Source organism: Podarcis melisellensis (genome assembly GCF_964234715.1).
Source record: "Podarcis melisellensis genome assembly, chromosome: 3".
NCBI lineage: Eukaryota > Metazoa > Chordata > Lepidosauria > Squamata > Lacertidae > Podarcis > Podarcis melisellensis.
The window spans coordinates 15,866,231-15,882,100 of record NC_138530.1 but is presented as its reverse complement, the minus strand read 5'-3'; the positions used below and the strand labels follow the sequence as shown (position 1 = coordinate 15,882,100).

The 15,870-nt window shown below is 43.6% G+C and overlaps 1 protein-coding gene across 1 annotated transcript in view; it reads right to left on the bottom strand.

Moving 5' to 3' along the window:
* Nucleotides 1–392: 392 nt before the first annotated feature.
* Nucleotides 393–15,870, bottom strand: part of KCNK12 (potassium two pore domain channel subfamily K member 12) — a 37,847-nt gene continuing 22,369 nt past the window's right edge. The window contains exon 3 of the mRNA XM_081906733.1: nucleotides 393–1,313. Coding sequence (XP_081762859.1) covers nucleotides 418–1,313 — 896 coding nt within the window. The 3' untranslated portion in view covers nucleotides 393–417. The remainder of the gene's footprint in view (nucleotides 1,314–15,870) is intronic.

Below are 15,870 nucleotides of genomic sequence, written 5' to 3'. Positions count from 1 at the left end.
GTTTGCAGTAAATATAAGTTGCATGTGGTACCTATGGAAGAATAAAAAAATAATGGGCTAAAAATACTACGGCAGTGGTGCCCTCCCATCAGATGTCAAACAGATAAACAACTATTTAGAAGACATCTGTTCAGGGAAGTTTTTAATGGCTGATGTTTTATTGTGTTTTTAATATTGTGTTGGGGGCTGTCCAGAGTGGCTGGGACAACCTAGTCAGATGGGCGTCGTATAAATAAAATTATTATTATTATTATTATTATTATTATTAAAGGCTTTCTTTTTTAAACAACAACCCTTTCAAGTAAACTTTGCATAAAACTTACCCTTGAGAACAACTGGATGCTTTTTTAAAATATTGTTTTATTAAATAAAGAATAAGAAAACACCTCTGTTTTATAGAAGATAATTTCAAAATTTCTACCTAGAATCGCTTGTCTCTGCCAGTCTATTGTTCATGATAGCTAGAGCGCCTACTCCTCCCGAGAAGCCATTTTGCCTCGTGTTTATGCAGACGTTCCGAGGGTAGCCATTGGCCGTCTCGGACAGTTGCTTTTGCAGGAGGGCCAGGGAGACTTTGTTGGAGGCGGTGAGATCCCTCATGGAGATCATCTCGCCCGAAAGCCGCCTCCCCTCCGTGTCGCTGTCGTACTGTCCGTCCGTCTCCATAGAGATGTTGTGCCGGCGGAACCGGGACCCCGGCGTGATGGCATTGCGGCGCCCGAGGCGAGCGGTCGGTTTATGGCAATCTGGACAGCACCGGCACCGGAACTTTCTGAGCATCCAATTTAAAACCTGCTTGATTACAATCGAGATGACGTTAAAAAGGGAGTAGATGCAGCAGACCCCCATCAATATAAACATGAAGTTCCCAAATCTGTATAATCCCTGATTTCGGTACACGGCGTTTTGGCTGCTCACCAGGTCACCAAACCCAATGGTGCTGAAGGTGACGAAACAGTAGTACAAGGAGTCGATGTAATTCCACCCTTCCACGGCGGTGTACATGGCCGAGGCACAGCAAGCGATAGTAATGGCAAGGATTCCCAGGATCAGCATCACGTGGTAGACTGATGGCTTCCAACCAATCAGGCTGTCGACATCGGACATGGACGAGCCCCTTCGGCAGGTTGGAGGTAGAAGGCCGCTCCTCCTCAGCTGCCTCTCGTGGCAAGCCTTCATCACCAAAGCGAGCAGGGAGATGATGCGCTCCAGGAAGAGGTTGAAGAAGAGGATTGTTGCAGCACACCCAAAGAGACCATAAACGATGAGAAAGGCTTTGCCAGCGACCGTTGCCGGTGTGGACATCCCGAAACCTGCAGCAGCAAAGAGAGAATGAAGTGTTTATACAAAAAGATACAGCCCGATATTGTTTTGGTGCCAGAGGCTGGAAATTTCCTCTCTTCTCCTCTGGTGGTAAGGTTAGAAGAATTAACAAAATGACTGGCAACTGGTGGAGTGTTGTTGGTTTTTTTAAATGGTAACTCAAAATGTCGCATGTGAGGCAGGCCAAAGGCAACAAAAATGGAAACCACCAAAAGGAATTTGAAGCAGGAGCTTAAAGCAACAGAGGGAGGCTAAATAGATGTTTACTAATCCAATGTGTTTTGGAACCTACTGGGAAAGCTAAAACCAATTTGCAAAAAAAATTGCCTCGTGGGAAGTTGGCTCAAGTTATAAGAACATAAAAAAGCCTGTTAGATCAGGTCAGTGGCCTATCAAATCCAGAACCCTGTTCTCACCCTGGTGAACCTATCAAATCCAGAAAGCACTCTGTCAACTTGCAATTCCCGGTAAGTAAAAGTGGCTCAAAATATGGTGTATACACAAACAAAATACCTGATACCAAGCCTGAGACAAAAATATCACGAGTGGATAAAATAGTTGGCAACAATGCTGTGCCATATGTTCTCTAGACTTGCGTTTTTCCTTGAAAGTAGCAGGGGCAGGTTGAATCCAACTGCAATCAAATAAAAAAAAGAAAAAGAAGAGGGGGAGATCTCTCATTTGCTGAGATTATTTGCAATGGTTTGCAACCTCTGCTTTCCTATTGTTGTTCTTTGCTGCTGTTACTCCGGGGGCCAATTATTTTGCTGGTTCATTATTCTGCCTTAAGTGATGCCAGCCAATCAGGAATCACGTACCAGTCGTGATGATGTCATGATGATTAACATGTAGTTGATTAGATTTAGTTATGTACTGACATCATTAAAGGCAAATCACATCCATCAGGGGGATAGCAATGCTTCTTGTGTAACTGGCAGTCCTAACCAATCAGGGATCACACCAGGAATCAAGCAGTCCATTTGACCGAAGGGCCCTTCTTTCAAATTTGCATGAAGCTGATCATGAAAGTGCCGCACCCATTTCTGCTCTGCACCAGTTAGTAGCCCAGTGCCTTGTTCATTGGCTGGTTCCATCTAGCTTGCTCAAGAGACAGAACTTCCAAGCCCAAAACTATGTGTGATGTAACCACATCGGAAGTAGTTCATAGAGCCTCAGAGGTTTAAGCAGCAGAATGCAGAGACATTCCAGAAGCTCTTGCTTCATCCAAGTCTCCAAAGAGTTATCAGCTAGTCTCCATTTTGGGAGATGTCATTTACACTGAAGAATAGTCCTTCATTCCCAAACTCTATGGTGCCACTTAAAACTGCATGGAACAGACAACCCAGTTCTGCAGCATCTCTTTGAACTAAGGAATATGTGTATCTGGCAACTCTGCACGTACTTTATTCAGTGACAATCCAAGGGTTTAATTTGAGGGCTTGTCTGCTAGTGTGTGGTTGTTGTGAGGAGGAGCGGGAAGTCTTTAATAACACACTGGTGATAGATGAATCAAAACGTACAGCAAACCCCCCATACTGAGGAGGGTATGATAACACACTACCAGGGACTCAGACAGCTGTAGAGATTCAGAGCTCTCGCAGAGGGAAAAATTACACCCTTGTTTGACCTCCACACCAATCAAGTTCTTTTTTTGTGGTGTCTAAACAACTCAAGGACATTTCAGAAAATAGGACGTTGCCAATTATGTTCTCAGTTCCTTTACTAGTAAATTGTAGAGCGAGTCTTCAAAAGCAGCCTAATACTCAAAGCTGGAACTCAAGGAATTGAAACATAAAACTGCAAACTACACAGGAGTAATAATTGGTTGGTCAATGACCATGTCTTACTCCTCAGGTACTTGTTAATCTGGGGGTGTGATGACAGCAGCAACAGGGTTGTACCATTACAAATTATTGCATCCTTCGATACCACATGATAGGCATTTAGTGACTGCTATATATTTCCAGACACTCAGGTCATATGTTAGCTTAGTGGCAAAAGAAAAATTTCAATATGGTTTGGTCCCATCATGGTCCTGTAATATATGAAGAGAAACACAGGGGTGGAAGGTATTTCATAGGCCACCTAGTCCAACCCTTGGCTGATGCAGGAAATCCACGGCTACAGGGTCCTTCAAAGATTGGCATCTAGCTTCTGCTTTAAAATCTCTAATGAGGGAGAGCCCACCACCGTTTGAGGCAGCCTGCCCTGCCCTCAAGAAACTTGGATGCTGAGCTATTGATATTTAGTTGAAATCCCATTTTGTACTTCAAATTGATTGGGTTGGGTCCAAAGCAAGGCTAACCAATATGGTGGCCTCTAGATGCTGTTGGACTACAGTTCACCATCAGCCCCAGCAATCATGGCCAATGGCCAGGGATGCAGGGAGCTGGTAGACACCATAGAACCTGGTAGACACCATAGAATCATAGAATTGTAGAGTTGGAAGGGACCCTGTCAATCATCTCATCCAGCCCCCTGCAACGCAGGAATATACCCCTGTATACAGGGATCAGACCTGCAACCTTGGCATTATTAGCACCACATTCTAACCAACTGAGCTATCCAGGCATGTTGGCCACCTTTTCTCTAGAGCATCAGAAAACAAACTTGTTCTGAAATCCATGTGACAACCTTTCAAATATTTGAAGATGTCTATCATATTATCTCCTAATTCTCTCTTATCCAGACCAAATATACCCAACTCTTGGGGTGGATGTGATGACAGGGTTTCCCCCCACAACTTTATTGCCTGGCCCCAAATATACACAGTGCTGATATGGAGTGACCAACTAGTTAAGTAGTCATAGAAACCCAAGAGAGAAACGAAGGACTCTCTTGAGATGTAATGCTGGGATTCTCCTCCACCTAGGCTCAGGTTATGTGTAAATAAACCATATATCATAAAGACACCATAGTCTCTACTGTGCCTTGTTGTCTAAAGTAAAAACAGGCCCTGGTAAGCATCCCTGGGATCTTATATAGCTTGGTGATTGGAGCGGCATCTAACAATATATTTCTTTATTGTCCCAATGAGGTTTCCACTGCTGGGAAGTTATTTTTAGCACCCTGAAAACATGTCCCCGCCCCCAGCAGTCTGAAGGTACCATCACAAGCCTCTGGGAGTAATGATCAACCTGACCCAACGTAGAATTAGGCAGGAGTCATTGATTTATTTTAGAAACATCAACTTTGTTGTGGCAACACAAGCGATTCATAATCATGGACCTGTTGGCAATCCCATTGTTAAAAGACTAGCACAGTAGATTAACAATAATTGGTACGCAGCCTCAAGGAATCAGAGAAATAATGAGAATTTGGAGGCATAGAGCAAACTAATTGGAGCTAGAGGAGGAGCATGTTGTAATCATTTGCAAATAAGATAACGGGAGCCTGTAGCAACAGGGGAAGGCTGCTTGGGAACGGATTTGGAGTGAAGAATTTGTGGGTGGCCAAGCACTCTCCCCTATCCCAACTCTCAATTTCATCCACCTCAAACAGCTTTTCATTTGTTGTAATTAAATAGTTAATCACAGGGGTGGTGTCATGGACTGGCTGGACACAGAGGAATGGTGGGAGGCATCAGCTGGGGAACCTCCAAGGGATGAAGGCTCAGAGCCTGGGGGTTGGTGGTGGGACAGTGATGAGCGGTCAGAGGGAGAAGCCTGGGGGAGAGTAAGTGCTGGTAGCTGAAGAGGTAACAGGGTTTAGTGACCAGGGATAGAAGATTGGAAGCAGAAGCAGGAGCTGGAGAGGAGGGAGCCCAAGAGGCAGATATGAGCCAGGCTGATGAAGAAGCCAGGGTGTCTCCCCATCCTGCTGCAACCAGCTCCTCTCCCCGCTGGTCCCCAGGACTGGGAGAAGTATGAAGCGGGAGGAGCAAAGACTGGCATATTCTCAAATTGCTGGGGAAAGACCCGGCAGAGGCAGAGATTTAGGCAGCTGTGGGCAGGCCCTTCAGCCTCCTCAATTGCCTCATAGGGGCAAGACCTATTGAGAAGAGTTGCTGTGCTCATTACGGCCTGGGTCCCCTGAGCTGAGCTGGTTTCTGCTAATAAAGAGTTAACTTCACATACTCTGTGTGATTTATTGCTGGCTGACTCTCTAACATGTGGAGAATCTCAGGTCTGGGAGTCAAATGTGACCGTCTGGGCCTCTCTGCCCAGCCATCTCTCTAGACTACACCTTCTCTTTATAAGCCCCTGTTCTTACTGGGCTCTGCTTTGCACCTGATCTCACTCACCTTTTATCTAAACTAAAAACTCCCAAACTCTGCAACCTTTCCTACAGAGAAATTACTCCATCCCTGGGATCATCACATGCTAGGCAGCTAAAAAGGGTGCCTACCTCCCCAACTTTGTTGATAAAATGTTGAGGTTTTGTTTGGGTGCAGGGCATTTTCCCCATGGCTGCCAATGCAACACAATTCTTTCTTTCTTTCTTTCTTTCTTTCTTTCTTTCTTTCTTTCTTTCTTTCTTTCTTTCTTTCTTTCTTTCTTTCTTTCTTTCTTTCTTTCTTCCTTCCTTCCTTCCTTCCTTCCTTCCTTCCTTCCTTCCTTCCTTCCTTCCTTTCTTTCTTGTTAGCAGAGCTGATGTTGGGGCTTGTATGCTGAGCTCCAGGGATTTTCCAAAGAAGTGTGTCCTTGCCGAAGCTTCCTAACTGAATCATTATCTTCCCTTCTTGGCAGGGGGACTGAAGAGAAGCAGAAAATGGGCAAAAGTGGGGCATGATTTTGCCCGGTCCACTGTCAGCTGGGAAGATTTGTGCTCCATAAAACTGGCAGCAGAATTAGAGGGAGATACTGCAGCTGAAAGCTAAAGCTGTAGTAGCCCCCTCCTTAAGATTATGCAGAAATGCATAGCATGCAAATCCATGTGGATTGTGCAAGTGATCAATAAGCCCCTTCGATGCAACAACTCACTAGCAAAGTTTATGGATCGGGTTGTTTAAAGCAAGAGGGCAACTAGGAATCTGAATATTTGTTAAAAGGTTCGCAGCCATAAATGGCATTTATGGACAAAATATCTCTGTGATCAGGCAGAGGAAGCATGCAATCGCACCACGCGGGTAGGATCTTTTAGAAAGAAATATTGGGCTGACGTTGTGTAAACTCCTCCAATTATTAAATTACAACTGCCCCCAGTTAACAGATGGATCTCAACAGTAAATATGCTGTTTGCCTTCGATTTCCATCTGCAGGACTTCACCCAGTGTCTAGTTCCCGATTTATCGAGAAACAAGTGTTCTCTTTTCAATGCTCTTTCCACAATAATAGCGGAGTAAACATAATATCTCCATAACAACCAAACACACCAACATTGCCTCTTTGGAGATTAGACCAGCACTACTCGAATGGCCTGCCTTATAACAACTCTGAGAGAGTGGAGCCACTTCTCCCTTCATTTCCTTTCGTTCTGATTGGTTTTTCTCACTTTCCCAAACAACGTTAGTGACTCTCGGGGGATGCGAGGGAAGGTTTGCAGTACTGCAAGATCAAAGCAGAAGGGAATCGCACTCGGAAAGCAGAAATGGTAGCGAATGAGACAAATAGCCCATGAAAACCCAAGAGAAAAAACAAAAACAAAACAGTGGCCAAGCTACAGTTAACACATAAATAAATGCAGCAGGCCTGGCCCTTCTGTGGCTCACTAAACTGAACAGCTTGGACTTAGAGGCGATTAGACAAATAAATGGAGGATGGCTTTCAAGAACTATTAGCCATGAGAGCTGAATGGAGCCTCCATGAGCAGAGGCACTGTACCCCTGAATACCACATCTTGCGGTGGTCAACAATTGGAGAGAGCTATTGCCTTCATGTCCTGTCGGGCAGCTTCCTGGATGTATCTGGCTTACCCCATCTGTGAAACAGTGTGCTGGGTTTGATGGGTGCTTGATCTACTTGGTAAATCACCAATGGAGTGCATTGGAAACTGATACATTCCAGGAATAATCCGTCCTTGGTGGCTTCACTATCTCAGCATCACCTGATCCTCTACATGGCTTAGAACTTCAGTATCTAAAGGAACTTCCCATGCCTCATGGTCACCAACTGAAGGTCTTCCATGAATGCTCCTTCCATCTGAAGTGTGAGAAACAAGAGAGAGGGCCTTCTTGGTGGTAGGCCCTGGGCTCTTCCTAAAGAACCTTCCCAGAAAGACCAGCATAGTGCCTGAAGTGATATATTTTGGGCAGAAAGGAAATACCTTTTTGTTCACCCAGGCCTTTTAACAGATTGTAATGTTAAGTTTCCCATTCATGGATCACTGCCTTGCCGTGGCGAAGGGGCTTGAATAACTCAGAGAAGCTATGAACTACGCCGAGCAGGGCACCCAAGATGGACAGGTCATAGTGGAGAGCATCTTAAACCTAACCTAGACAGCATCTTAAAAAGCAGAGACATCACCTTGCCAACAAAGGTCTGTATAGTTAAAGCTATGGTTTTCCCAGTAGTGATGTATGGAAGTGAGAGCTGGACCATAAAGAAGGCTGATCGCCAAAGAATTGATGCTTTTGAATTATGGTGCTGGAGGAGACTCTTGAGAGTCCCATGGACGGCAAGAAGATCAAACCTATCCATTCTGAAGGAAATCAGCCCTGAGTGCTTACTGGAAGGACAGATCCTGAAGCTGAGGCTCCAGTGCTTTGGCCACCTCATGAGAAGAGAAGACTCCCTGGAAAAGACCCTGATGTTGGGAAAGATGGAGGGCACAAGGAGAAGGGGATGACAGAGGACGAGATGGTTGAACAGTGTTCTCGAAGCTACCAGCATGAGTTTGACCAAACTGTGGGAGGCAGTGGAAGACAGGAGTGCCTGGCATGCTCTGGTCCATGGGGTCACGAAGAGTCGGACACGACTAAACGACTAAACAACAACAACAACAATGTTAACTTTTATTTTTAGGCTGGTACTATTAACTTAGTTCTCTTCTGATAGCATTTGAGTCCGTTATTTTTCACTCCATGTGATAATTGTAGCCCTTTTTGATGTATTTGTATTTTGGGTGCTGATATATTTCCTGTTTTCTTATATCATTTGTGTTGTAATGTTTTGATTAAGTTGATGTACATCACCTAGAGCAGGCATTGCCAAACTTGGCCCTCCAGCTGTTTTGGGACTATAATTCCCATCACCCCTGACCACTGGTCCTGTTAGCTAGGGATGATGGGAGTTGTAGTCCCAAAACAGCTGGAGGGCCAAGTTTGGCCATGCCTGACCTAGAGGACTAGATGAATGGGTGACTAATGAATGTTGACCACCCAAGGTTCTGCTACACAAAAAACTATAGGCATTATTTTAAAAAATGGGTAAGAGCTGGAATATCTGGCTGTGAGATGTTCTCTCATAGGACACCCAACTGCTGATGAAAATTCAAAGAAACAACTTGGGAATATTTCAACAAATTTGTTCCAAATATGACAAATTTGTTTGTTTGCTCATTCACTTATAAAAACAAAGAGCTTTGATCCCTAACAATGTTTGAAGCTTTAGGAATTAATACAGAGCTTAAAGGTGAAGCTTATCTATTTTATAAAACACTATTGGACCTAACAATGAGCAAAGGGCAGAATCTTAGAGAGGTGTTAGAAGCGGACTTAGGCCAACAAATCAATGAACACAAATTGAACTCTATGTGGTCTAAACACCTGTTGCATACCGTCTTGGCTAAACTACAGGAAGCCTCTTTAAAGGTCATTTATAAGATGGCACTGGACACCATCTAGATTGAAGTATAGATTGTGGATTTGAGCTATATGTGTAATGTAAATTATTTTTGAGGGTTTTTTATGCCATGTAGATGGCTGTATACAAGAGTCAACATCTATATATTTATTTTTTTGGAAGACAACATTTTGTGTTTGGTAATTGTTTTTTAATTTTTCAATAAAGTTTGCCCCCCAAAAAGCTCAAATAAATATATTTCCACAGTTTAGAGTCAGGCCATTGGTTGCTAAACCAATATTAAGTGACTTGCTAAAATAAAGGATGGTGATGTCCTATCTCCCACACAAAACCAGTGACAGGGGCTCTTATTTGCAAGTAAAGATGAAGCAGGACCACCTGGGTGAATTTTACCTTTATGCTTTTCATATAATCAGTTATCCATATATCCATATATAACCATATATCTTTATGATGATTTTATATAATCCGTGTTTGAATCATGAAGGCTTCTGCAAAGCTTAAAGCAAAGTGCTTCGATTTGAAAAATCCAAAAAGAACTCTGCCCCAGTTCTCTTCCCTTGTTCTTCTTATGTCCTCGATGTCTCGCTAACGTAAGGGGGGAAGCAATAACTCTGATGTGCTGGCACTTTCCTCCTGTCCAGACAGGGTCCTTAGTAGCTAAAAACAGGAAAATGCTAACCGCAAAGTATCCCTGTGTGGCAGATGTTGAGCGTAACAGCCGAATAAGTTCCTTTTGCCTTAAGTTTCCTTTCTCCTTCTTACCATAAATCGGGGAAAAGGTTACACTGATGTTTAGACTGGAGAAAGCAGAAGTTGGGAGGGAACTCTTTACATGATCAGGGGGGGCGAGGCTTGAATGCGGTCATTAGCTTTATTTTTGCTGCCGTGTGCGATTGTATTCGATTATGTCATGATCTATGATGTATGTACTCAGGTATAAAGCCCCAGGGCGCTAGAGCTGGGGTGCCCAGTCTCTGGAAATGATTCCACTGCGTCAATTATTGCTCAGCAATAAATATCACTTTCTTTTTTTCCACTGCTGCGCCTGTCAATTCTTGGACACCATTTGAGTGGGTCACAGGTACTCTAAAAATCCGTGCAACAAAGATGAAAAAAAAGCGAACCTTTTATTATAGCAGTCTAATGGTACGAGCTCAGTAGCAAGGAGAAAAGCAGAATCTAGTCCAGGTGCTGTTACAAGGCAAAGGAGTAGCTACAATTAATTTGGGCCCAGGAGCCAGGACCAAGGTTCAGGAGTCTGAAATTAGTAACAAGAGTTTACATGAGCTACACCCAATGAGTTTACCACCTACCCACCAAGCTTTTAATCCAAGGAAGAGAATGCCCAGCAATTTGCAAGAATCCCTGTTCATGTAGAGTTCCTGAACTGTAGACAGGTGCTCTGCTCAGAGAGTTAAGCCTCCCCTTTCTTCTCGATATGCCACCTCTTCTTGGGAGACAGTGGCAAACACATCTTCCCCTCGGAAGCCTCTCACTTTATCAGAGCAGGCAACACCTCTGAGTCCACTTTATCCTCCACAGGTGGGGAAAAAGCAGATTCTGGGTCTCCCACCTCATCAGTAGATCTGGGCACATCTGTCAAGAGCGCTCTGTTCTGTCGTTTCATCTTGTCCTCCCACTCCTGGTCTGAATTGGAGTACGCAGAGGGGAGCATGACAGGTGAGGTCAGAGAACAATAAAAGCCATCCTGTATCTCCATTTCCCATTAATTTTCTCCAAAGCTGAAAAAGGGTGACACAGGTGTGAGACCCATTCTATAAGTGGACTTAAAATGCTATGCCACATATATCTTTTTTTCTGATAACTGTTTGGCTACTGAATGGATCTTCACAAATGCATCATTGCAAATCTGAGCGCTAAATCTATTCTCCAGGGTGAAAATTACAGTCCTTAGTAATATGAGGAGCTACCTGTGGATTTAATTTCAGGCATGGAGTGGAGAAGCAGACAGGCAGTGGAAAATTTATCTTGTGCCAATGTGCACCTTATTAGCATATCATGTTTGAATTTCATATTATCCTGCTATTAGCATTCCAGATCCCCGTCCTATTTTGTAACTACTGGAGAAGATAACTGCTTGGCTAATAATCTCAAGGATTTCAGGGCTTCCAGGTCCAAATGAAAACTAATTAAGGAGGATGGGGCCAGAACTAACCTTCATCTAGAAGCAGAACCTGAAGTTGCTAATGATCCTGAGTTTTCTTGTGACTGAGACAGCTTTTGCTGATCAATCTAGAGCCTTTTCCACTGCATGCAAAGACAGGCTCCAGAAGATTGTGCAAATGAGGCCAATAATGGGTCCAACTGTCAGGAAAGCAGCTTCTGCACATGATGTAGAGGGAAATGAGGAATAGATGGAGCTCCTCAACTTGGGAAGGTAGTCCATCTAGGAGAAGGAAAACTCTGATCCAAAACCCCTGCTTCCTTGCATCTATTCTCATCTGGGAAAAGGTTTTGGGAGTAAATCCTGAGGAAAAGTCCATTCCTGTTGACTTGCGGGACATCTTCAGGAGAAGAAGAGGCTAAGGAGTAAACCCTACACGAATGGAGTCCCTAAGGTGGTCTTTTATGCCTCCTTCCAGCAAGGAGCAGAGTGCAAGATTTCTTGATTTTTAAAAAATGCCTTGTGCATCCACCTCCAATCTTGCCCCTTTCTAAAAATTATTTATTGGTGTGTGCTTGCAGATTCTACCACCACCAACAGTAGCATTGGCATTACAGTCCTTTGTTGACCTCACAAACACCAGCTAGGAATGCCACAGTCAGCTCAGTAAAATACTGGTTGGTTGGAAACTTTCAGTTAATGTTTTTTGGTGGCAGGTTATTCTGTTTGTTGGTTGATGTCTTGCTTGAATCTTTATAGGATAAGGCCTAGCTCTCTCTGTTGTGGCTCGTTGTAGGCCAAACCTGACCTAACCTGATGGCTGGAGATTTGTTTGAGTGCCAGAACAGGTCCTGAGGAGGCTTTAATGCTGATGCTTGACAAAATTCTGCTAAGTAAAATGGATGCTTGTGGCTTAGTGTGAGAAACGGGAGGACCCTGCGGGCGACGCTAAGGACAGGAGAGCCACCTCGCATGAGGAAACAGAGACACGCTGTGAAATTTATAGAGGCCTTCATGAGGGAGTGAGGAAATAGGAAGAAAGATTCATAGCAGCGTTTGCAGCGGACACAAGCAGAACGTGAAGATTTATGGGCACATTTTCAGAGGGCTCCGCATACGAGGTGTACAACACTTCAATTCTGAGCTGTCCCCATTGATAAGAAATGGGTGAGGGAGCAAATAGGTTTTAGGTACAGTATGCCCTAAATCAGAGTTTATTCTAATCTGCAACTGGGCATGGGAGTTTGATAAGGAAGGAGGTTGTTTCTTAAAAAAAAAAGAGGTAAGGGGAGGGGAGAGGGAAATAAATAGGAATCCTCAGGACAATATGCTTTTTGAGCACTTCTACCATACCCTTCAACATTTCTCTGATGAAAATAGAGGTAATAATAATAATAATAATAATAATAATAATAATAATAATAATATCCCACACATCTGACTGGGTTGCCCCACCTACTCCGAGCAGCTTCCAACATACAGTGGTACCTCGGGTTAAGAACTTAATTTGTTCTGGAGGTCTGTTCTTAACCTGAAACTGTTCTTAACCTGAGGTACCACTTTAGCTAATGGGGCCTCCTGCTGCTGCCGCGCGATTTCTGTTCTTATCCTGAAGTAAAGTTCTTAACCCGAGGTACTATTTCTGGATTAGCAGAGTCTGTAACCTGAAGTGTCTGTAACCTGAAGCATCTGTAACCCAAGGTACCACTGTATATAAAACATAATTAAACATTATATGATACAAAACTTCCTTATACAGAGCTGCCTTCAGGTGTCTTCTAAAGGCTGTATGCCCTTGGCTCAGGATTTGCACAACTCCATACTTTCCAACATTTCTCTGATGAAAATAAGGAAATCCTAAGAAAAAGAGGGACATTCCAGGATCAAATTTGAATCTGGAATAGCTTCTGAAAATAGGGACACTTGGAGGGTCTATCATACCGATTTGCTTGCACAAATCTTGTGTGGAGGTTAGATTAGGTCCAGACTTTATTTAAACAATCTATATATCTCTAAATCTCTAAGCATTATATAAGAAATGCAATATAGAAAAGGTAAAATTGGTTTAAGAGTAAAAACAAACAAACCAGACTTCAATTAAAATGCCTGCTGGAAGGTGGGGGGGGGGAGGGAAAGTGGACACTGCAGGTTCAACAGGGAGGAGGCCTGTCTGGGAGGTTTCCTAAAATTGGGCTCGTGCAATACCGAACACATGACTTCTGGTAGTTTACAAGCCATGCATCTAAGTCAAGGGGAACCACTAACAGTGACTCAGCCTACGATCCCAGTGATCAGGCAAGGCTATAAGGGATTAGGTGGTCTATGAAATATCTTGGACCCAAGTTGTTATAAAGTCATGCAAGACTATTGAACCTGGCACACTGGTGAATGGGCAGCCAGCACAGGCTTTTGAGGACTTGAGTTATGTGCTGGTGATAGTCTGTCTCCATCAACAGTCTGACATCAGCCAGCTGGGGCTTGCTAACCAGGCTCAAGGTTAGTCCAACATAAAGTGCATCGCAATAATCAAATCTTGTGGTCACCAATCCTATGGTCAGACTATTGGGTATTCATTCTGATCTGCTTACTGGGCAGTTACACTTGCATTCATCCTGGTCTGCTTGCAGGGTAAACACGCACCTTCTCGTTAATCATTAGTTTGTTTCATACTTTTCAGTACATTTCCCAGTCATTTCCTAACTGCAAACAAACAAACAAACAAACAGTTTTTAAAAATGTGGGTTTGTTGTGACAGAGAGCATTCATTCACTTTAATTGTGTAAAGCTAATTTTCCCAGCACGTGAATCCCTTCCACAAAACAGTGATGGTCTGGAGGCGCCCATAGAAGATGATAATGAGCAGGAAAACATCATTGTTCTTCATTGTCAACCTTCTTTCTCTGCTGTCTTCCTCTTTCTATCTGTTCATCTTCATTCCCCCCCACATCCCTGTACATTTCATTATTAGCAGGGGGTGGGGGTGGCGGGAGACCATATGGAAATGGTTATTGAAATATTTGGAGTTGGGAGAGACTGACAAACTGGCTGAAGTTTGCAGAAGAAATGTGACTGTTTGCAGAACGCTAAGTTCGCAGAGAGAAGGACATGTTTGGTGAATGACTGGAATGTAAATGACAGAAATGCAAGACCTGAGAAGCGTAATGAATTATTGTGTTTTCACTTTGTATCTTGCATTAAAAAATAATAATACTGTCACATGGCACTCCTGATCTCCACAGCAGTGTGAGATTCCAGGAAGTTCCAGGTGCTTACCCAGGGTTTGTGTATCCTTTGGAAATGAGGCACAGTGCAGACTGGGCTGCCTTTATGATATATGGTTTGCTTACACATATATGCAACCTGAGCCTACAATGCAGGGGCTCCCCACTTTACACTCCAAATTGTCTTGCCTCTCCCATAGTCACAGTTCTGGGTCCAAGCAGACATCCTGGCTGTTGCCCTGCAGCTTGCCTTGTTTCTCCCACTCACATAGCTAGGCTGCTGCAAAGTTATGTCACAGCTTACCCACTGAAAAACCTTTCCCCCTAGAGCACACCAGGGCAAACTGCAAATCCTGAAGCTCTGCTCCTGGCCTTTTGAAATATACTCAGAGTCGAGTGTGAATTTCATGCTCTTTATTCAGCTCATAGTAGCAATGAATGAAACTTTCCCCAAAACATCTAGCTATATATATATATATAGCTAGATTATTTACACATTGGGCCCTGCATGATTGGCTAATTTCGGGCAGTCCTGTAGGCCAATCAGGTTGTGGATTCATCTCCTCCAGAAGCCTGATTGGCTGCTCTTGCAGGCCAATCAGGTTGCTGATTCACTTCATCCAGGAGCCTGATTTGCTGCTCTTGCAGGCCAATCAGGTCACTGATTCACTTCCACCTGGAGCTGGATTGGGTGGCTCCTGAGGACCAATCAGACTGCTGCATTCTCGATCCTATTGTTCTAGGGTTCAGCTCAGTACATACCGCCTTTGTTCTTCGACCCAACTCTGAACTCAGGGAGAGGCTTCGCCCATTGCTGACAAAGATCCTGCCACCACACATGGGGTGGATTACGTATACAATTTCAAGCATTTTTGTAATCATCATCATCATCATCACCATGCTCTTGTCATAAATTGTCTCAGGGCAGTTCATGCCAAAACTACGAAACAGAGGCAGGTGGTGTGGCACTTTCCTGACCTCCTGGCAGTGTGTTCCTAACTTCCTGACCTCCTGGCAGATGGCTGCTTACTGGGAGGGGAAAAGGTGGCACGGGGCAAAATTATTTATTAATTTACTAAATGTCTATACTGCCCGTCATCCAAGGATCACACAAATATAGACCATCTGAGTCTGAGTAGCACCCAGTTAAAAACAAAAGAGGAATGTAAATGGGTAAAATTGATGGTAACTGCAGCCAGACAGGTTATAGCGAGTAACTGGAAAAATGCAGAAGAGCTGGGGGTGAACCAACGGAGGAAAACCCCGAATAATATTATAATTTTAGAATATCTAACTGTGAAGGTGCACAGAATGAAAGGGTTTAAGGTCAGTGAGAAAGAGGAAGATTGGTTTGAGAAGATATTGAATTATTTGGGTAGGTTTGAACAATTTGGGGCAATTAAAATTTTAAAAGTTAAATAAACCTTGTGGATGGAGGAGTGTTAATGTATATAAAATTGTACATATGGTTGATTTGAATATGTTAGTATTGATTATGTATACCCAATTTTTCAGC